Source organism: Chelmon rostratus, chromosome 12 (genome assembly GCF_017976325.1).
Source record: "Chelmon rostratus isolate fCheRos1 chromosome 12, fCheRos1.pri, whole genome shotgun sequence".
In the NCBI taxonomy this organism is placed as follows: Eukaryota; Metazoa; Chordata; class Actinopteri; order Chaetodontiformes; family Chaetodontidae; genus Chelmon; species Chelmon rostratus.
This window is the reverse complement of record NC_055669.1, coordinates 4,596,601-4,621,203: the sequence shown is the minus strand read 5'-3', so window position 1 is coordinate 4,621,203 and position 24,603 is coordinate 4,596,601. Positions and strand designations below refer to the sequence as shown.

Sequence of the window (24,603 nt, the reverse complement as noted above, 5' to 3'; positions counted from 1 at the left end):
GTGTGACACCAGGCGCTGCATCAGTGAAGGCCTCTCAGCAAAGGTTCCTGTCACACTTTCAGCAGCTGAAAGCATGCAGTGGTTCAGTCTTCAGCAGTCTGTTCGAGCTTTTAACCATGCTTTGTCCATGCTGCGTTAGGTGAAAAGGTGAAAGGGGGTTTGCTGATACTGACAAACCCGCAGATAATTACCCCCAGTCCTACAGACGTGTGAAGCATTTCACTTTTTCCATCCAGTCGATGGCACATTTACTCACTGCTCTCATCAGCCTCATTTCCAACCACAATCTCTGACAGTACTGTACTGTACTGTACACTACCTGGCCAGCACCAAAGGGTGTATGACTTTAGAGACCAGTTGAAGTTGGTGGAGACCAAAGCAGACCTAAAAGGAGAGTGACCGTTGGACTTATATTGCTCAGATTACCAGAACTGTGACTCCATAAAGAGTCTTTTTTTGTGCCCTCATGACTGAATCATTCGGATTGTGTTAAAGATTATTGTGTTAACTGTTTCTACAGCTGAAATACAGCTGTATGTTCAGTGTGTTTATAGTCACTTGTGGAATATCCCTCTTTTACCAAACCTCACTTACAGCCACTGGAACTCTTTTGACTGAGTGTCATATGACAGACTGTGCAGTTGCATACTATAAATTGTGCTAACATGGGTTAGCTTTCTTTGTGTGGTTTGAACAGGTGTTTTCACTGATGTTGTCTAATTAGAACTCCTCTCAGCACCATGGACGTGAACAGACTGTGATTAATTGAATTAATTTCCCCGACTCTCTTGGGACAACTCACACTTTATTGGTAGGCGACGCTGAGCTTGGTGGTCATACGTAATTGCCAGCTTTGCTCCACCCGACTGAAGCCTGAGTGGAGGAGGTCTTATGAACCTGTATGGCTGAAAACACAGAGTGGTGTGCGGGGCATTTCATTCGCTGTTTGTGTCCAGTGCCATTTCCGAGTTGTCATCTGTTGTTCTCATATGAGGTTGATGAGTTCTTACTTCCATTCACGATCAATGCACACCCACCCTGCACACCACGCTCTAACACACTGCATCAAGTCAGTTCAATTTCCTTGGATCACATCGTTCATATTCTACTGATGGTCCAGTTGCACCTTAATTTCAAAAGAACAACATTAAGATATTTCTAAATGATCTGCATTGCATCATCTGTGTCACAGAAAGTTCATTGCTCCACCCCCAAAAGAGTGCCAACACAAGATTTCCCTGCATATCTACTGTCTAATCTGCCACGGCCAACAGGAAGAGAGAGAAAAAGATAGAAGCAGGCACAAAAAAAGATGACAGAAAAATGCAGGAGTGTGAAGAGCATTTAACAGAGAATCCCCTGCGGGCAGGACTTAAAGTGGGAGGGGAGGAAGATTAGAACATGAAAAAAAGAAGAAAAAGATACAACAAAAAGCTCCGTCTTTGCAAAAGAAAAGAAAGTAAATGGGTCAAAATGCTCCTTCTCTGGCAAGAGCAAAACCAAGAATAATACGAGAGAGAAAGAAAAGGCTGAAAAGAAGCGGAATGATGGTGATGCCAGGCCGGCTGCCTCTCAACTCCACCATCTCCTCCCGCCAAGGAGAATAAAATGCTTAAATTTCATCTGGGGGACGACCTTGACTGGCTGAGAGCGGAATTAAATTTCTGTGGAGAAGAGTGGATGTTGGAGGGCCGGACCGAAACGGACCACGCAGGACATGATTAGAAAATACTGGATAACACGAGGAGGGCTACAATACATAATGAATCACAACTGGCACGTCAGTGAGTAGTGTATTTCAGATAAGAGGCGAAGGGATGGCGGGCTCGGTTTCATTGGCCAAGTTGCTGGAGTTTAAGGATAGCAAGTGTGTGTACTAAAAAAATGCCAATTCACTACATTTAATTGAATATTAGAGGGCGTATAAACCAACACCAGGACACATTCTCGAGAAGACCATGTTACAGTTAACTGGAATTAAATTCAAGGCCATCCGGGGCAGCTGCAAGCCTCTTGCAACATTGCATCAATCACTACATATCAGAGATATTTCCTCTTTCCTTTTAATATCCTCGTAGCTTTTCTTGCTGCAGCCACGCGGTGTAAAATAAATGACGCGTGGTCCTGACAGAGCATAATGTGTAAAGCATATTCTCATTTTTACTGCCTGGCATTGTGAGACGTAATGCAAGCATCAGTCACCTATCATCAATCATCAATACGAAGTTGTTTTTCACACCTTTAAAAATGACCCGGGGGAGCGTTTCCTGATCTATCGCCCCTGTCGGCCGGACGACATCATGATTCACACGACTGTTCTCTGATCTGCCGGGTTTACCTGCTACTCGCTAAGAGGCTTGTGGTGCTATGAGAACATTACCTCGGCTTCTGTTCTAGAGAGACAAAAGTCACCAGCCTGTTGATATACTAGTGGTACGTTTGGCTAGTTATGTACATTTAGAGGGGGAACATAACTCTGAGTGCTACATTATATATTATACTTAACAGAAGTCGTGGGGGCGTGGTCAGGGTGGACGATGGGCGTGAAAAGTGCTGGACTGTGATACTGCAAGCTGGGGTTTGCAGCCTGAGTCTTGCGTGTGGTTCAGGCAACAAAAGGATTTTAGTTGAGGTTCGATTGTGGTTTCGGCTGAATGATGACAAAGTGAAACCACTTTGTGTCTCACGCTTAAAGTCACTTTTTCAATATTTAACTGAGAGCACAATCGTAACCGATGCCGAGAGTGCCGACACACGACCATAAAAGTGTAATTGTTCCTTAGTTGCCCTGAGATGATACAGCATTGCAAATAGGGGGAATAAAATAAGCTGTCGGTGAACATTTTACTCAGACGTTCAAAGTCAACATTTAGCAACTTGCCACATAAGGTAATCAATAGTCCCTTCATTCTGTTGATAAAGAACATAGTCTGGGTGGCATGCATTGTAAAAAAAACCCCAGACATATTCTCTCTCGCAAATTCAAAGTCATTATGTAAACTTTATTTTTAGGAGGCAGAGTTGCACAGACAGACAATGTAAAGCTACAGTAGTTAATTTTGAGTGTTGGCTGATCTGAGCTGTTGTTTTTCTGGTGAGCATCGTTTCATCTTGATTGCCTTAATGTGCAAGACAGGAGTTGTATAAACTGACTGGAACAAATGTTCATTATGTGCAGACGTCCATGTTTGAGTGCACTGTTTTTAAAGCTTTATGAATGAAAAGGAATTTAATGTCTTCATGAATGTCTGGTCTATTGTACTGAAAACACAGCAGTGAATTTTGTGTAACACTGAACCTCATTTACTGCATTCATATAAGCAGTGTACAAAATACTGATATTATGCAATGATATTGCATCCACTATGTTGACAACACATATATGACGATATACACGATTTTGCAAGACTTTATTATAGGCAGCTGTAAAAACTACATTTTGGCCCTAACATACAGCAGCAGCGAGCAACTCCCTACCCAGCCTCTCCTTTCTCTCAAAACTTAAAACGCCCCAAGTTATCAAACGCTGAGCTGACTCAGACAGACTATTCATTCCCTATGATATCTTTTAGGCTTCCACTTTGATGAAATAAACCTGTCTAAAGTGGCTGTTTTGCTGAGCAAGGAAAATGACTCACAGCTGTCTGGTAGGCAGCAGATTTAAGGCCGCCTGTCCTTTTTAGTGTCTCCGGATGCTTGTTAATGTACGTGCGTGCCTCTGAATGAGCGCACAGGCACACGGGATAACTAGCCAAGCTTGTTTACAGAGATGTGCGTGCCTGTGAGAACCGCATCCTCACTGTGAGGATTTCACAATCTGACTGAAACATTTCACAGGGATCTGATGAAAGTTTTGCCGCTGGTCAGACCCGAGACATTAATGTGATGGCTGGTCCACTCTCTGAAAAACTGAATTTACTACTGCCAGCTTTAGTAAAACACTCAAATATAAATCAAATGTAAAACAGCAGCTGTATTTGTCTAAAAAACAGACACGCAGACACAAAAGGGTTTTTTAAAGACACAGTGATTAAGTTCTGTCCCTGAAGAGAACCAGTTGCTTTGAGGACATGCTGTAACAGACAGGCTTTTCTGCAGCAGCATAACGTCTGACATGTGCACTCAGACCGGAGGCGGGAGACTCAATTACCTAAAAGCAAACACGACTGATTCATTTCTTTTGCCCTGCAGTGACATTACGTATTTGTATGCTCCCAGTGTTCTGTTTTCTTATGCGTTTACTTTGAGGCATTTCCATATAAACTTTAGAAAATCACATCCTGCTTGCCAAGATAGCATCATGCAAACTGTGTAAATGAAGTAAGTGTCAAACGCGGTGTATGTGTTACAAGTGTGGGTGAAGTTTTGCATTATGTACAGTCGAAGCGTGGAAACACATTCAAGCTGGGGTGCTGTGTTAATGAACGTTCCACTCATGCCTTGTCCTATAAGTCCGAGCCGAATGCGTACGTGATCAGCTAATGAGGACTCGTTAACCGTCAGTTTGCAACCAACTCAGCTGCGATAGAAGCAAAAACCGACATTCCAGATGCTGAAAAATCATTACCACGCAGCATCTGTGCGCCCCCGCTGACCTGACGACCACATCGGCCCACAACAGCAGCTCCTTCATGACTAGATTACATATCTCATAATTACAAGATACAGATCTTATAATTATGATTAGGACTTAGGTAATTATTAGGTGATTATTAGGTTGGGCAATTATGAGATAATAAGTCATGCATGAGATAGGGAAGTCACATGAATCCATATGAGAGGGGTTAGAGGGGAAACGTCTCTAGTGGAACTGCAAACAACTATTAGGCACCTGAAACATGACGACGACACAGATTTATGGAAGGCTTCACAAGTCTAAATGGTTGGGAAGCGCTGGTTTGATGTATTGTACGGTCTTATCGTATGTTTTTTCGTGGGAATTCTTAATCTGAAAAGTAACTTGACTGCAGCTGCTACACTTTGTGCGCCAATCCTGTCCCAGTGTGCCCTGCAAGGACATCACACTTCCTGGCCCGACAAAGCAAACCGGTAGTCGACATATGTTACAGGAGGCCGTATTCAAATTCCAGCTCTCATCACGTTGAGTCAATATAATCAGCTCATCGTTAAATATTGGAAGGCACGCCGCACTGATCACGAAGAGAGAGGGCAAAACTTACTTTTGTATTTCTTCCAAGCACACCCTGAGCACATTTTCAAGTCTCTACTCTTAGCATACATTATGCAAAGGAGCACCGGCGTGTCATCTCTTTGCCTATCTGCGATTTGATTAGTGACTTCTCAGTACCGGCAGCGTGTTTCTTTGTCCGTCTTTATTTTCAGATAATCCTGCGGTAATGCGATTTCTGTAATCCTGTTGCATGTAAACTGATACACTCTTGGCTCTGTTCTGTTCTGTCGATGCGCGCTGTCTGCGAATGTGCTGACGAGGCTCGATATCAACCAGCTTCGTGGCAGCGGAGCAGCCGGACAATCTGTTTTCTCATCTCCGGCTTCAACTTGAGCTGCTGGAAGAGTTCCACTTCGTTAGACTTGACGAGTCGGATAAGACTCTTTTCCATCCTTCTGCTGCAGGACCGCACGCACACACACACACAGACACACACACACACACACACACACACACACACACACACACACACACGTGCGCTCCATACATGCACGCATAAACAAGTGCACAGACAGACTCACGGGGGGAGCAAAGACGCTGGAAAATGCAAGCGAACGCACACTTGCAGAAACGACGTTACGGAGTTAGCAGACATCTGCTCCACGTCTGTCTGTAATAGTCTGGTAACTGAACAGGCAGAAGACATTTATCACCCTGCCTCCTCCTCGGAGAGGCACATGACATCTCCTCCAACACCTCCACCCACACCTCCTCAGATCCTTTCTCGTGCCTTCGTATCACAGCTGCTCCACTCCTCTCTGCAACATCTCTACCGTTCCTCCTCCTCTTCCTCCTTGTCATCCCCATTGTGTGCGCTTGGTAATCTGCTCCTCTCACCTCCTCTGCTGTCATCTCCTCTCTTTTCCTGTTTTGTTTCAGCAAACACCCTTTCTTCATTCCTTATGAAGTGTGCATGTTTTTCAACCGGCTCTTCTGTCTCTGTCCATCTGTTTCTCGTGACTTGAGTCCTTCCCCCACCTCTTTCACCTTCCTCTCTGCTCTTCCTGCTCACTCCTCTTCTTTTCCCTGAAAGCTGGACTGTACTCATGCGTTACTGTCACTCCTTGACCTCAGATACAGTAGATTTGGCAGGAGGGAGAAGAAAGAAACTGCATAAATCACCATCCCATTTAAGAGTAAACAACATTAAAAGAATAATTGCTATACATCCTAATAATGTGAAATGCCCTGACTTTACTTCTATTAATCGTCTGTGTTATCATGGTGGCCATCCTGACTTGCTGGTAGGATTGCTCATTGCTTAAGTACCCACTTCTTCTGCTTTCTTATTTCTAATCTCATGTAGCCAGACCTCCTTCTTGTTACAGTAAGCTGACAGAGGTTGGGAGAAAACCCTCATGAAAAAAAAATATATATATATATAAAATACCTTTAAAAACAAGATCTTCAAAATCCTGATGCAGCAATCTGAATGTTTTTGATTTAGAAAATGCTCGCCCCCAGCTAAAAAAAAAAAAAAAAACCTTGCCGTATCTCTGGACTTTTCTAACCAGCCACTCATCCACCCAATCTCTGCAGACCTTTGTGGTAGCTGAGAAGTCGCATTAAACCTTTTTATCAATTACGTTTATCATGTGTTTCATATTCTGCTAAATCTAATAATTACTCATGAAACTCTGAGAGTCCCGCTGTTATACACGGGATGGGCCAGTCCGCCCGTCCTTCCTCTGTATCACGCTCTAAGCTTCTTAGTCTAAACTTACTGTAAGACACAAAAACGTCCGCTAAACGAATGCGACGCATTGTAATGGAGTGTAATGCCTGCATTAACAACTACATCACATTCATCAGTTTAGGGATGGGGGAGCTACGCTCACACTAATTGACTGAATGTATAACACAGCAGGTTATGAAAACAGCAGCAACACCTCGGACCCACACATGCTATTACATATGTCGAGTTAGCTGAGGTACAGTACCCACGTTAGGCTCTATTGGCTTCTCTCCAGGTTTAGAGAGCAGCCTGACTGTGTGAGAGAAGCTAACACTGATATCCAAAGCCAGCGCTGTATTTAGGTTTCAATACTCTTTCTGCGACAGGGAGTTTATGTGACATTCATGGGTTGTTATTTAGCGTTTTGTCAGTTATGATCTGATATGGACCACATCACTGCATATATTGCTTCTGCCAGTGAGAGATCTTGTTTTTGTATTCAGCTGTTATTAAACTCATTACATGTTTGGGTTATGAGGCAAGTTTTCTGACCCCTTTTGTTATTGTCTTCAATGATAATTACACAGATAAGAGAATAAAATGCCCTGGTGTGTGTCCGCTGTGGTTTACTACTGTGGCAGTCGGGCAGAATATGCAGTGATAAAAAAAAACAACAAAAAAAAGCTAGTAAAAACAGTTATCAGTGTTTTATTGTGTGAGAATACTGCACTCTGTTTAACCTCAGGAGCCTGCACAATGAGGCATCTCTCCAGGAGACAGCCTCGCTGCTGAAGACGTATAGTGGGGGAATGTTGGTGGGCTGTCTGTTCTTCCTCCATGTTGGAGGGGCTGCCATGTGTCTTATTACTGGATATTTAGAACAAGTCACAATGAAACAGTAATATCCGATGTCAATATTTACCTGCTTTACTACTGTACAGAAAGCAGCTGCTTTTCCTGTGGAACACACAGACATCCTATGAACAGTCCATATATGGTGGTTTTTGGGGCTCGAGTGTGAGATATGAGACTAAAATATTAGGTCAGTATGGCCTTGGCAGAAAAGTGCAAGACACTGACCAACCTTTCGAGACCTAGAACGAGCGCTGAACCTGTAGAATATTTATGGCAGACTGTATGGCCTTAGGCTAACGGCTCACTGTATGACAACTGGACAGAAAACATTTCACACATTGTGTGTGTTAGTGTTATTTCTGCCTTGACATGGGAGCAGAGCTGCCACTTGAAGGGCTTCAGCAAACGGTACCTCATTGAAGACCATCAAACAATAAACCTGGTGAAATAGTATGTGTTTGATAATCAGGGGACTTTCTCCATGCGAGCTTCCACACAGCTGGGGCGCCAGTGTCATCACAGTGGGCACAGACACCACGCCGACGTCTGTCTCCTTAAAATTCATCTGAAGCCCATCCGGTCCTGCTGTGAGTGAAAAGCTGCACTGATGGGAATTCCTTCGAGGGCATGAAGATAAATTAAATTCATCGAAAGGCAACACTTGATGGTGGGATTAAGACGTGGATATCATCTTCAGGGTTGGGCAGTAAGGCGACAGAGGTAATGCATTACAGTAATAACATTACTTTACCAGTAACAAGTAGTGTAGTGAATTCCTAAGAACATTTCATCCCCTTGCTTTTGTTGTCACCCCCCGACCGGTTTGAAATCCAACAATCCATTCACACCCCGGACTCATTTCATAACCGTCCTGGGCGCTCGTCACGAAGCAGCAAGCTACAGACAGGTGACGGAGGAGAAACGTGAATAAACGAACGGAGAAGCGGAACGAATGCAGATGCGTGCACAAAGGTGCGCTGCATGGCACAATGAAGCAGTTAAAATCCAATCATGCTCCGTGGCATGGATAGAAATGCTGAGCAGGCCCAGCTGATTCTGAGTTTGTATCAGTACGACAAGAGGAAAAGATCTGAGTGACTTTGAAAGAGGGTTCACTGCTGGGGCACGGCTGGCAGGAGCTTCACTCACAAAGACTGCTCCACTGGGTAGTGCTTCGGAGCAGCGACGAAAGTGACATCTGCATTTAGATCTATGGGAAAGACATCAGTGGATAGTAAATCAGCAAACTGTGGTGGACACTGACGACCGTTACGCTCGTGTGCATCAGTGCGACGTGTAAGGAAAAACCGAAGGTGACCGAGAATGTCGATGCGGGACGTGATCAGATCCATAGGGCAGGAGGGGTCACTGCGTGGTTTGATGAGTAGGAAAACGATGTGAATCATACGCTGTGACCTTCACAGCCAACAGATCTCAATACTGTCTGCCACCATCATCAAACACCAAATGAGGGAGTATCTTTTGGACGTGTAGAATCGACGCCATGGTGCACTGACGCTGTTCTGGTGGCACACAGAGGTCCATCACCTTAAGGAGACACTTCCTGTTGGTTTTCCTTCCCAATGCTTGCATTCAGGGGCTGAAAATATTCCCATTACGTTGATTTTGTTCGGGAGGAATGACGACAAGGACGTTGTTGTGTAAATGTAAATTGTGTGCAGGTAGTGATACAAACACTAAGACTTTCCACTGCAAAACCACAACCTCAAACCTCCTGAAACAAAAAGACGAGCGCTCAGCAGCTGACAGACCAAAACCGGATTATAGTCGTGGACAGCAGGCTACAGTTATCACAAATCACTGCTGGCAGGGAGTGATATGTAAAGTAATATATATTTTTTGTTACAATATAAACTGTTTCCTTTTTTAATTTTCAGTGGATGCTGCACCTTTCTGTACACTGTCTGCAGGTTTTATTTTATTATAGATGATGATTTGTTCTGTATGTAATTATTTCACGATGCATGTTGGGCATCAAATTCCCTTCACAATCAGTAAAGTTCTATTTTATCTGAACATGAAAGGGCTGATCAGGCTAAGAATCTTTTATTGGTCACACTGCAGTTAATCCACACAAATAAATGAAAGTAAGGCAGCACAGTTTAGGATATTTCGTACAATAATGTATTAAAAGTATGCTCTTCCCTTTGTTATACATGCAATAACTTATCTGATCCAGACTTTAGCCGTTCATCTCAGCAAACAGAATGTACTTCTGAACGCTCACTGAACGGAAGCAGAGAAATAATGCAGAGACAGAGCTGTGTACAGAGAGAAGCCGGCTGTCTGGTTTGACCAGTGGGGGTTGCGTAATTCCCAGATGGTAACCAGGTAGGGCAGGTGGTGCTAATCTGAGGCGCGTGTGTTGTGTGCGGTTGTCGAGGGGTCGCGGAGGTCACGGCCAGCTGCGAATAATTTCTCCCATGTCTTTCCTGCTCTTCCTCACTGCTCCCCTCCCCCTCCTCCTCTGCTCCATCCTCGCCCCCCCCGGGCGAGGCTTTCTCCGGTGCTTCTTTGTTAAAATGACAGGCCCTAATAGAATAAATAAGGCACCTATTTTTACCTGGCTGCCGGCAGGGTGATCACACTCGCGCGCACTCCGGCAGGCAACGCTGCGCTGGAGGTTAGAGGAGAGCTGACATCCGGCTCGGCGGGGGAGGGCGCTGAGGTGGAGGAAGGAGGTCATGGCGATTTAATTGAGAGAGAGAGAGCGAGGAGGATAGTTTGAGAGCCCGAGTCAGAGAAAAAAAAAAAAAAAAACAGAGGTAGCTCAGCAGATAAAGATAAACAGATTCAAAGAGGAAACAACAGGAAGAGTTTCCAGTCTGAGTGACACTGTTTGCCGTCTGTTTGCTGCAGAAACACCTTTGCTTGTGTCAGAAATTTCCATCCGTATACGGTATTTTCAATTTGATCTGACATTTAACAGTTTAACAAGCTCCATAATGTCACCTTTACGTGTTTGTGAGGCATATTCAAATTTTAATTGCTGCTGGAGTGTTTTGACAGGACTCCAAAGCATCTAATTATTTTGAAGCTGTTTTCAAGCAAACTGGTCTTCACAAATTTTCCGTGTGACAGTTCACCGAGTGAACGAGAGAGGGGGGTTCGACATGCCTTTGCTAGTCTCCCCATTTTAAGAGTGTTTTAAAGAAGTTTGGAGGCAGTCCTTGAAACATTTTTGAGCAGCCCACACAGCATTTGTTGACACGAGTGAGATTCTTCTCAGGAGTATAGAAACATGTAACCTTGAGAAATCGGGATGATATTGCCAACATTTTAGTTTTTAAATAAGTTTGAGGGCAGTTCTTCAAGAAATAAGAAAATATAAAAAAAACTAGACAAATAGGTGATACATTAAAGAAATATCGATATACAGTATATAAAGCTTAAGAATGTGGCAAGGCCTGGTGCAGCTTCAGTGCTCCTCGTTTTCACACTCATCAAACCTTCAGTGACTCCTCAGGCACTGGAAATATCTTTATCTGACATATTTCTCTGCTTATTTATCTGTGTTTTTGGACATCTGGTTGTCTAAATCATCTTATTGTGCAAAAGCATCAAAAAACTCTCTCTTAATCTCTGAAAGCTGTATTCAGTGATTATTTTTGTCCACCTGAGGGCAGCGGACTGAGCTCCAAACACAACAACAACCTCATAATTTCTAACAATTTCCAACTACACCAACATCAGCATTCATTTGGAATAATACCTCTGTCCATGTGAGAAATGCAAATCCAAAATCCACTCTCCTCTCAGCTGTTTTAGTCTCCACCAATTCCATTTTGCTCTTTAGCTGCTAAATGCTCCACTGTGTTCACCAGTCACTCGCTGACTTCGTCCGTCTGCTGTTTGATTCTGAGCAGGTAGCCGACAGTGAGTATTAAGGCTTTGTTGCTGAAACTGCTGCCGGCCGCTGGACACGACGTTGATGAGAGCAGTGGGAGTGGACCAAAACATAGTTGCAGACTGGAAAACCAACATAATGAGCGAAAAGACCCAAAAATGCTCCAAAGGGCTGAATAAACTGCAAAGGTGGCTGTTCATTGTTGTTTTTACTGTGTGTGCAGCCCTTTGAGGCATGCCTTATTTATACTGGGCTGTAATAAACTATGACTTGACTTGATAACACGAGACACTTCTTGCATCACATGCAGACATTTAACTAACTGTCAGTATAAATTATTCATTAGTGCAGCTTTAAATATTATAGTACCCGTCCATTATTTGTGGCTACAGGAAGGAGCAGGAGCACATGAGGGAATTTTACAGGTAGCCAGTAGAAACGGAGGTAGAGTTATAAGAAAAGCAAGAGTCTCCACAAGCAATTCAGCTAATGTGGAGAATACAACCATATTCTATTAACTGAATTTCCAGTAAAGCTGCTTCTAACAGCCCTTAAAGGGCTTTAACTTTCCGATCAAATGCATTTCCTTGATGTAATAAACCCCTGAACAGAGCAGCAGTGGCTTTCTGGCTCGTGCTCGTGTCTGATCTCTGGTGTGGTAATTGAGGTCATGCGTCTGACAATAGGAAACTCATATCACAACCTAGTGCTGGGAGGAAAGTGCTATTAATCACCCAGACAAGGCATCATGGCCAAACACACACACACAGAAACGCACGCACACACAGACCACGGTTAATGAGCTATGGCTGTGGCTCTACAAACATGACTGATACAGCAATGATAGTCAGGCGCCGTGTATGTGTGCATGTATCGGTGTGTGTCTGTGTGTTGTTTTAAAGTTCCTGGGTCATTAGGAAACAACTGGTGTAAGTCTTCAATTAACTTTACAGACCGTGGAGCACTATGTGCTTCTTTCACCTCCTGAGCTCCGGTCTGCTGCGTTACAATCCACAGCCCGTGCACAATTGCCACGAAATATCACAGTTTCTGGGTCGCTTTTCATTGATTTTGTTTTAAAGTGAAAATCTACGCTGGAGGAGTGGTTGTTTTAAATAACTGTGTCATTTTGTATTCATGAGAATTCACAAAAGCTTTTCCCTGTTTTTTTTTTTTTTCCTTTTTTTCCAAGGAGCCCACACAGTATGTGATTTAGTATGAAATCGTGTAAACCAGATATTTGCAATTCATAGAGATGAAGAGCTTTGAGCTGCTTCAGTGACACAAATGAGGTGAATGCAACAAACTTCTCTGTTTTCTGCAACAGCAGACCATCGTTTCTCTACCGATGCCAGCCAAAGTATCCTGCGAAGCACTGGAAAAACACACAGTGCCCATCATTTTTGTGCAGCCTTTTTAAATCTGACTCCATCTGATGTAGAATTATCAACCACGTACATAAATAAGCCTTAAAACTGCTGGTAGCAGCTGTGCCCTTAGGCAGCTAAAATGCAGAAAACGATCAGCCCGGCTTCTCACTGAATATGGAGGGCGGCTGCAGTCGGGCACATCTTGTATTTGGAGCAAAGGGCGAGGACATGGATCATGAAACTCTCCTGTGAGCTCATTACTCCCTCCAAAAGGCCAGGACGTTTCCAAGAAGCCAGGAAGAGATTAAGAAAGATGACTCTGATTTCAAGTTTTTGCCAATGGAATCTATTTCTTTTCGTCGAAATGGATGGTCCTGGGACGCGCTGAAACAGTTACCCGCTTAGATTGAATAATTTCAGATCTTCACAGCCCAACGTAATCACCATGCTCTGTCTGACAGCAAAAATAGATTCTGGATAGATTTCGCAGCAGTTCAGACAATCAGATTTTCAGTCCCACGTGGACCAGATCCGATGTTTTTATTGGGGCTTCAGCATGGGGACTGATAACAACAGGAGTGTAGGCTGAGGGAAATATGGCTTCCTGCAACTGTTAAATCCATAGCCTGGTCAATGGCAACCAGCAAAGAGAAAAGTAATGTAATACTATGCAATACAAGTAACACAAGTTAAGTGCTAGAAATACTCTGAACAGTAGCAGTACTGTTCAGAGTACTGTTCTACGCAGTTAGACATATTTGCATGGGCTGTTTTGTTCATTTGTGATAAAAAATATGCAATGCTTCATTTTACAGGTTCATAGTTTTCTAATTTCACAGACATTTCCCTGGAAAGACCAATGCATAGAAACTTATAATGGGGAAAACAGATCCAAAGTTGTGAGCGTTTATTTAGGTTCAGTTAGTTGAGAATATGCTAATTTATATGCTCGCCTATACATAAGTTTCCCATTTTTGCATGTTCAGCAGACCAACTATGCACAGACTAAAAATAGGTTACTCTAATTGGAGTAAATTGGAAGAATACCAACAGAACACTGTCTCTATTTTCCCTAAACATTAAAAACAAATTACCTTCCCAAAGAGTACAGTTAGACATCAGTTTCTTTCCAGCCCATGTGAAATACAGTGGTGCAGGATATTGATCCCGATTCTATTCATGAAAAATGATTTTAAAAATTTCTGTTGGAAAGTGCAAGTTCACTCACACCAATCCAAACAAAAACCTTCGACTGCCCTGCTGCAGCATGAACTGGGGGGAAACTTCACACATAGTTTCCGAAGAGGAGGCTGAAAAGGAGGATCATGGCGTTTTTTTTGTTTTTTTTTTGATTGTGTTGAATCGGTTAGCAGCGTCTGCGAGCGGTGTGTCACAGGCGGCTGGAAATGAAGAGTAATGCACTTTTCATGAGGTTGGGAAAACTCAGTCATCTAATGCCATCTGTCAGCGCAGAGGTAACTGGGAGCGAACAGCGCAGCAGGGGTGTCCTTGGACAAAGTAAGGGAAGGGAAGAAAAGTGGCCGTGGCAAACAAAGGAAACGAGTGGGGACAGTTTGGAGCCATTGAGGTGAAACGGCGGGTAGAGACGGGCCATTACTTATCTCTGCTGAGACCCGCCGAGAAAAGAAGAACAGGTGACAAAACGATGGATGGCTGACAGACGGACGCTGGCATTTGGAGGAATAAAACAAAACACGAAGACATTTCACTTCTTTGATTGTTCATTCATGTCCAAGTGCTTCAAGTGCTTCTGGAGAGCGCTCGTGTCGTTGACTGTAATTGCTTGAGATAGAACATGATATGGTGACAAAGCCGCGCTATGACGCAGACCGCGAGCGCTCTGCTTCAGAGAGACGCCACCAGAAGGTACGAGCATTGTGGCATTACACTGTGATGTGTCACACGCATACACTGCAGACAGATGCAACATGCCAACTTAATTTGATCTTTCTAATGAAAATAACCAATCCAGCATGAAGCTGTCATTTACGCGCAGGAATCTGATTAAATTACATTTAATGGAACTGCTGCACACGAGTGTTTATGGGAACTTTTGCTTGGAAAACAGGTCATTGAACAACTGTCGTCTGTCTGGCTATGAAACGCATGTAAATTAAGAGCTATTAGTGCAGCTGTATTCAAAACCGAGAGCAAATGTGATGAAGAATAATGCCTCAGTATGAACAACCTTTTGGAATGAGTCTACCGGTGAGTCGGGCTGTTTGAAATGATTAATATTAGCACCACTACAAATAACAAATAAGGTTTGGTGTGGACACCATAAAAAAAAACCTTTTACGACATCTTACTTCGAGAAGTATAAACTAATTTCTACCTTTAAACTTTTTTTCATTCATCAAAGCAAGCCAAAGTCCGATGTTAAATGTTATGTTAACAGAAGCATTTGTACATGAACTCTGACTAAATCAGTAGCTCCCAAAGGCAGAGGTGGGGTGCTTTGAGCGTGTGCCAAGGGCGCTGCGAAAAAGTGGTCATTGCATTTTTTTTTTTTTTTACAGTACAGTGTCACCACACTTGAAATGAAAGAAACATATATTACTTTGATAAAATGAATAAAACTTTGGGTGAAACTGGTTTAAATAAGTCAGTAAAAACTGCTTTTTTTGGATCTAATATATTTGTTTTGTAAGTTCCTTAAAATAAATTGTGATAGACAACTACCATGCACAGGTGCATGTGTGGTGTGGGCATACACATTCAGCGATAAATCAATAGTACATGTAGGAACAGGGTCTGAAGCAGAATCTGATCAAAGACACAAAATATCTTCTCAACAATGATTTGGATCTTACCAGACATCAGATACCAGCTTTCAGTAACTACGGGCTCATTTCAGACAATAGTAAAAAGGACTGAGGTTAAAGACACAGGCTTTGTGCTGGATTGTGCTTGTTTGCAACCTGAAGCCCATAAAAGACCAAAACAATCTACAAGGGGTGCTTCCATAAAAAGTGCTGGAAAAAAAACCCACTCACGGTTGAAACAAGGACCTCAAGAGCATTTCTGAAAGACTGCCACCCTGGGAGCCCATTACATCTCTTCACAACAGGGTACAACCAAAAAAAGAAAAGAAAGAAGGGAACAAGAGAAGAGCCTTGTTAAAAGAGGTCCCATGCGACGTTTAAGTATTTCTCCTGGCAAGCATTTACCCTGCAGCTCAAGTATGATCAAGAGTCCCGCCAGTTCTAAATCTGACATAATAATCCAGTCCATCACAATGCACACACACACACACACACACACACACACACACACACACACACACACACACACTCAGCATTATGTGCCTCTGTGTATTTTGTGGGGGTGACAGATTATGAATCTGTACCATCTATGAATACATAAACAAGTGCAGGAATTAGACTGTGTTCCTCATACATCCCACACACTCACAAACACACATGCTCACCTTACCTTTGATGCTCAGGCCAATAATTACGCTTATTTTGTCACTTTTTTTTGTATTTAGTCTTATCCTGTGTCAAATGAAAGGTGCAAAAAATGAAGCTAACGTGGAAGTGCCAAAAACTGCAGTTCTTCGAATGGCCACTGGAGGCTGGCTCCAAAGGCGAGTCAGTCCCCATAGACCCTCATGCCATGCTTAAAATGCCCAACTTTACAGCAGATATAATGTGTGTTCACAGCCTGGTACCAAAAAGCTTTGGTCACTGAGCCAATTCCCCCATTTTGCTCAAAAGTTTAAATTATATTAATGCTTAAAGTTATGCAGTTATTATGGGGTGGCCACTTTAACTGACAGGTAGCCGCGAGGCTCCAGCAACCAGGCTTCATTCAGCCCCATCTGCTCCACTCATGTGCCATCCATGTTTCACCTTTTTGCCCATTAGAGTCAAGCACTGCCAAGATGGCGACGGCCGGAGCCAGCGTCACTGAGCTTTACAATGACTCTTCAGAGACCTTTGGGTGACGTCACAGAGACTATGTCGACGTTCTATAAAATGTCCTTGTTAGTTTTCATATTTGGTCAACCTCATCCTGTGGGTTTTTTTCTCCCAGTTTTAGTCAATGAAAACTGTTGACATTTTAGTCTTTTTTAACCTTTAGGTAATAATAAATAATGAATATTTTAGTCAGTCTCATTCAGCCAAAACTTATAATGTTTTGTCATCTAAGACAAACTTATTTCACATGAGATGTTATCTCCTCATCATCTGATGTAAAACACAGGTTGAATGATGAAGAATGCAGCTTTGCAGACAGTGTTTGGTCTGCTGGTGTGATGGTGTCAGTTTAAGGAACACATCCACGTTCACTTTGACGCCAAATCAAATTCATTTTGATAGTGATGTGAAAGACGAACAAACTCAGCATCTTTACGCCACTAAATACATGACAAGACCCATCAGTTAGTGCATTAGCTGCTCAGGTGTTAGGTACACGCTTGGCTGTTGTTTATGATTTCAAGGTGTTTGATTTTTAGCATGTTCGGTCGATTGTTTTGGATTGAAGCTTGTACTCCTTGAAACATCTGCTGTTTTGTCTTTGTCTCATCTCAATCATGGAAAAAAAGACTCACATATTTAGTCATGATTTTTGTTGATTAAATTAATACTAGAATTACAGTCCTCTAAGAGAAGCACTCGCCATGTGTGTGTGTGTCCTACCTTTGCTAATGTCCTGGTACTCCAGCCACAGCTGCCTCTGGACCTGTTTGTTGGGGTACCAGATGGTACAGGACTCCTGGAAGCCATACACCGCCTCCTGCACGTAGTGGTTCCCAAACTCCCTGAGGATGGAGACAAAGTCACTCCTCTGCGTCGCCCCGTCCAGAGAATGGATGGCAGAGCTGAAGGCTGGGTAGATGGAGAAAAAAAAGACAAAATAAAAAATAGAGGTGAGCGCTTTCAACGAAAACAAAAAAAAGAGAATGAGAAACAAAACAACAAAGAGGAGTTTGGGGTTAGAGGGAAAATATAGGAATGTGTTTTGTTTGCTCAGCCACTCCCCATCTTCTGAAGCACTGTGAAAATGCATCTTTCAAGAGCTAGGTGTTTTTGATGTGTCTTACCCATAAGGCACACAAAGCTGCAGCGTCTCACAGGCTTTGCATGGATCACAGATAAATACAGATGCTGCCTTGGTACTAACTAAAGGAAATCTCCTCTACAACTGCTCTACACCACAGAATATAAGACTTCTAACCATGGAGTGACTGCATAGTATATTCCCTCAATATGCATGTTGAATGTGCACATACAGCACCGTAGGTCCCAGCTGTGCCCATGCAATGGCTCCCCATCTCTACGTGGCCTTTGGCTCTTGATTGACTCTATATTGACAGGAAAACCATGAAGGACTTGTTTATATACTCACCTTGTGTATATACTCACCTTCAGTTTCTTACAGTTTCATTCACCTGCTACATGAATTTTAGGTTATTTCAAATAAAAAAAATGTGAATCCTAAAATGTGAAGTGAAGCTAAAATGCTAATGAAGCTTCTCAAACAAAAATCATACATGCAGTAGATATGGGGGAGCTTATTTCATGGTATTTGAGATCGATGTAGATCAATATGTGTGTGTGTCTGTGTGTGTGTGTGTGTCTGTGTGTATGCAGTGGTGCATTGAGCTAAATGCTACATGAGCACACAAACATGCACTCAGTGACAGCTCTAAAATGCTGATGTTTAACAAGTATGTTTACCATGTTGACCATCTGAGTCAGAGCGTGACATTAAATAAAGGTACATCTGATGCTGGTGGGAATATCACTGGTTTTACAGGCATTTTGTTGATGTTTAGCGGCTATATCACCAAATAAAATCTAACTTCAAGTTGTTCTTCTAACCTATCTCAGTTTACAGAGTTTGTTATAGTTTGACTTGCTAGCACCATTCGTTTTGCAGGCATTTGGTTATAAATTAAGGTACTTGACAAGTTGAAATTTTGAACTGATGATGGCAAAAGATGAAAAACTAGAGGATCACCAAAGTTATTACAATTCATCCTGTGTTTAACATGAGTGTATGTAATGTATCAAATTTCATGCCATTTCATCCAATTGTGATGACATTTCACGCAAAACCACAAATGTCAACCTCATGGTTGTGCTAGATGAAATATGAAAGGATAGCCAGTCAGTGAGATACTGGGAACCACAAATGTCCGTACAGAAATTTTTATAAGGTAGATGCAGAGATATTTCATTGGAGGTGACATCTTTGATCTGCTGGTGGCGCTACAGGAAAAGAGACGGGATCACCAAATTCATCAGGATGCATCCTCTGGGCACCATGAATGAATTCCAAATTCTAAAAGTCGTTGAGATATTTCAGTCTGGACCAAAGTGGTGGACTGACCAACAGAAGACCATGAGCCATGCTGCCGTCACTACACATTTTGTATTCAGAGACAGCAGAGTAATTGAAAATTTTGTATAAAAATGGTCTTGAGTTACAATTAAATGACCTTTCAATATGGCATGATGTAAACAGTGGTGGGAAACCTTTTTCCTATGAAAGACCATTCAATTTTTCTAACATCCTTCAAGGGCCATACTGAATTACTGATCACATACATCTCACAAACCTCTTTGCAAGGCGTCTGATGTCAGATGGTAGTATTGACGGTGCTACTCTCAGCTTTTTTTTTTAGGTTTGGGTCAGTCAGTCTTAAGCAGAACTGCAAGAGCCCTTCTTGAAAAGAACTGCTCACAGTAGCAGGTTGTTACTTTGCACATGAGCTGCATTTCCAGAATGCAGGCTTACTTAGGGTTTCTGAAGTCTCCAGAAGTAGAATGGGAGCCAAATCGTTCAGCTATCAAGCTCATCTCCTGTGGAACCCCCCCGCCACGTTTGAGAGTAGGCTTCAAACTTTTTTGATAAAGTTGGCTCAGCCTTGGTTTGGGAAAAGGTCCTAGTTAGAGCTTGGTTCTGTTCAAGGTTTCCGAATGATAAAAGAAAATTTTTCCTCGTCGCCACTGCCAACTGCTTGCTCGTGTGGAAACTGTTGGGTCTCTGTACTTTAGAGAGTACAGTCTAGATCTGCTCTATGTAGAAAGTGTCATGAAATAACTTTTGTTGTGATCTAGCACTAAATAAATAAAAGAAAAGAAAAGGAAAGAAAAATCAAATCACTATCACTGAGTTTCCACAAAAGGGTTTCCTTCATCTCTGAATTATTCCACAGAAGCTGACATTTTGAACAGTTTTAATTCGTCCAGTGCTGCAACAAAGCATTCCATCACAAATTCCCCTTCCGAATGAGGTTTCTGCTTCTCCTCCTTGCAGTCATCCAATTCATCATGTTGTAATCACTGAGAGCGTTCCCACAAACTAACTTGGATACACTGTCTTGCATTTTACTTCAAAAAAAAAAAAAAGGTTCCCCCATTTCTCTTGGAAGGTGAGACACTCCACATCTACTTTTGTTTTCTCGACAGTCGCCCTGATGCATTGATGTGACATCCACCACTACATGCATGTTGAGTTCAGGGCCCATTCGGAAGGACATGTCAGTCTACTATTATATGTTATTTCCTTTTGTTGCTGAAAAGGTAATTGCTGAATAGACAAATCTTTACATTTATGAATCACCTTGTGAGCTGGATCAAACGGTCTTGCTGGCTGTGTATGGCCCAGAGGGTGGAGGTCAACCACCACTGATATAAAGCCTAATTACTGCTTGTCCTGTTTTTGATTCTCACAAAATGTTGTGTCCATCACCTTATAACAAGGACAATGATTATTAAAGCAATCACAGTGTGTCTGATAACCACATGCAGTCAGTGTTTCTGGCAGCTTTCATTTGAGTATAAAACACCTCTGTTATCCTTTTAAATCCAGGTCTGTCTCACTTTATTAACTGCAGGTATTTGAAATTACAGTGAGTGAAGAAGACTTTTCTGTCAGGCGTCTGGCACTAAGTGTCTTAAATGGGTTTTGCTGCCATCTCAGCTAACTGCTTACTATTCATGAACCCTTTCACCCAAAAAGTGCTAATTCTACACAGTGTCCACATCTGGACATGGAGTAGCACAGGCTCACCATACCCATTCAGAGTGAAATATTCTCGATGTTGAAACAATTTCAGGAGAGTTGTGTGTATTGTAGCTGAGTTGAGGCGCCTACAAAACTTTGAGGCTGGTGAAGGATCAGAATCAGAATACCCACATTTGGTGTGAATGAATAATGCAGCATGGGAAGCTTGGGCAGAAAATACATTATGCTTTTGTATAAGCTTGGAGCATCCACTGTTTCAAACAGAATGCCAACTTTCATGTTTGCAATTTGTTTCTTTGCACTGCAAATCTGCCTTTATTTTCTTATCCAGAATTGTTTCACTTTCTTCCAACAGTTGTGTTTCACTCGTAGACACGTGCATAGTACGTTTGCATTGGATCAGTGGGCTTGTCAACCTTGATTGTGGTAATTATGACAAAGTGAAATGCTACAATTATTAACAATTAGTAACAACAGTAGCAAAAAAGTGGAGAAGAGTCGGTGAAGTGTCAAAGCTACTGCTGTTGCACATTCATATCTTTCTGTTTGTATCAAAACCTCTGCGCATGGTAAGTACGGCACGGGTGTTTCTTCATTGCATATTGTGAAAACATGGATTAGATGCCACCATTTGTCCCATGTGCACCTTCATGCACTTGCAACAATGCTTGTCAGTTGCTAGTTTAGCCAAAACACCATCTTCATCTGTAGCAGTACAAAAATGTACTATCCTGGGTTTGTTTGGGTTTAGCATTTTATTGCTACAGCTACCATTAGAGTTACCATCAGAGTTCAAAACTCTGGGCATACATTGTTTAAATTCATTTATTGCTTTAATTTATAGTTTTCTTGAGTTATGTACAATATCAGTTTGCTTCATTCTAACTTATTCACCGTGCTTTCTCAGGAGTTTAAAGGGGGAGGCAAGCAAATACTTCCTGTTTTTATTCTCTTGCCGACATGCCCTAACATGATGTAATGGGTTGTGCCATCTACAGTGTGGGGGGAATAAGTTATGTTGATAAGCAGCTGTTTTGTTTTGGTAATGATTATGCAAGTTTTTCCTTCGGAAAATGCATGTTTACGACTGTACATTTTTATTCAAAAAACAGCCTGCTGGGTTTTTGTAAAAGGGTCGGCCACAGCACCTGTGACACATGCAGCCTAATTTCTGGCAGGATATGACTGCACCATCCACTGTTGTGTTGCAGGCAGACATCGGAACGACTCAAAGGCTGACGGTGAGTGTTTCCCTCTTTATTTAGAGCAGTGTGCAGTAAGTGGCAGTAAAGCCCTCAGGGTTAAGGATTCTTTTTATAGCTAATTTGCACAGCGATTCTCCCTCAGGAGTTTTGTGTCCTAGGAGAGTCCTAAGCTGAAATGAGAGGTTTTTACCCACAATGCTGGGATAAATGGACTTCTGCAGGCCAGTGTATATAACTCTGTGGATTTGTAGGGGAAGGTAATGGTGACTTAATTGGAGACAAGCAAATTGTAGTGAATTCACTGACTGAGACGCAGAACCACAAAATAAAGTCCATGAGAAAGCATCTTTGATATGATACATTGACCACACGATAACAAAATGACCATGTGCTCGCTGGGATTCTCTCTCAGCAAATATTTGAAAGCAAAAGTGCAATAGCAATTCATCATTATCATTTCCAGGAGAAGCAGTATTAATATCTCAGCACTCACGCTCCGCTCGCTCTTACTTCTCCTCTAAAATTAAATTAGGAGGCCAGTGAAGTGAGAGACAGAGAGCGGCAGTGAGCATGAGCGATGGGGGCTTTGCTATCAGATGTAAAAATCAGTAGGCTCGCCCCTCCAGTGGCTGTTGAAATATGATGAGCTAAAGTGGGAAACGGGAGTAAAAAAGACGGAGGCTGCCGAGTCGCTTCTGAGTGAAAGGAAAATAGAAACTGTATCCTCAGCAGACGTGGCAGCCACTTTCAAACCAAAGCGGCACCATTGGAAATGCATTAGAGGCGACATGGCTGTATTTACAGTAGGGCAGCTGCACTTATCAGAATGGAAACTATTTATGATGGATTTATGAATAATGCATGCACTTAAAGCATGACAAAAATCCAAATTATGAAATGACACTCTTCTTACAGCCAGGCAGAATGACTGAATGCAATATCTCAACAGATTTTACTACACCCTGAAACAACGGCAACAGAGCAAGTCAAGTTACGCTAGTGAGGCGGATAAAAAGCAAAAAAGCAGATGGATTTCATAGAATAATACATTTAGTAGTGAGAAACCCGTCAGGAAATATTCAGTATAATCCCTGACGTGTCAGCAGCCAGGAGCAGCCTTCAGAGGAAGCATTGCTTGACTAAATACCTATCCACAGTTATCTCATTCTGTGGAGTTTCCATGGCAGGCACTGTCAGAACGCCTCGGTCTTGGTATGGATACAAAGCTTTGTGATATGTGACAGGCTATCAGAGAGACAGAGAAAAAGACAAGGAAAATAAAATGGAATACATATCTCTGTATGACCTCCTTTCTATCTATCCACCGATCTCTCCTTCTACATCTGTCACTCTATCCGTCATCATATTTGTACGTGACAGTCCCATAATATCAAACCTCGTCTAAAAAATAGCCTAATGAATAAAAGCACATATGAAAATGAGAGCGTCAGACCCGGTTAGTGTTTTCTTGGCAACGTCTCTTTTTCTTCCTCACGTCGCAAGCTATACTTTGCTTGTTTGCTTGCACAATACCAAAACGAATATAACATATGAAATATCAGCAAAATTCTGACGAGTGAAAACACATGTAATCAATCATGTAGTCGGAAAAGATGTGCTGCCAGAGCCATGTTTTTCTGAGGGGGTAAACATCAACAGACAACAGTCATGCAATCATCTGCATTAACTCAGTGCCATTACTGGCATTACACATGTATATTTAAAATAAAGCTAAAATGGGAATTTAAAGATCCTGAAAAATGCAGGAAAGACAGGAAGAACTACAGGAAGCGGTCTTCTTGACTTCACAGCCACGCAATCGGCTGTGACTGTGCCGGGTGTCAGCCCGCTCTCTGAGTTCAGCCGTGTATTTGGCTGCACTGACATTTAAAACGAACGCTCGCGAGGAAAGCAGGAAGCGACTAAAGGTTGCCGTCTTAACTTCACTGGCGCGCAGCCCCCGACCCTCACTGGGCTCCATTTACCTGGTACACACTGAAAGACCGAGTCAGCATTTTAAGATGGACACACTCTGGAGACTGGTTTGGAAAAGCATTGTTCTGGGGGGGTGGGTGGCGACACACACACACACACATGCACACAACACACACACACACACACACACACGCTGTTTTTCAACTGGAGGGCTGAAACGCAAAGATCATCTGAGTGTGGACATAAACCACTTTTGTAAATAGATGGATTTGAAATTGTGAAATAAGACTATAAAGAACAAACTATACATAATAAAATATCAAAATAGCAAGCAGTAAAAAGATTATATACATAATAATAAAATAGCAAAATAGTAAACAGTAGTAATGAAAAAGTATTGCACAATACTTTTTCAATGACACACCTTTTGAAGCGGTGTACTCACCCGAGCTATATAGTAGTGACTTAAATATAAAATACAAAAGTAATTTAAAACTCTC

General features: G+C 42.4%; 1 protein-coding gene across 1 annotated transcript in view; it reads right to left on the bottom strand.

The window, feature by feature from the left end:
- astn1 (astrotactin 1) overlaps nt 1-24,603 on the bottom strand; it is a 352,841-nt gene that overhangs the window by 125,621 nt on the left and 202,617 nt on the right. Inside the window, exon 17 of the mRNA XM_041949058.1 lies at nt 17,627-17,815. Coding sequence (XP_041804992.1) covers nt 17,627-17,815 — 189 coding nt within the window. The remainder of the gene's footprint in view (nt 1-17,626; nt 17,816-24,603) is intronic.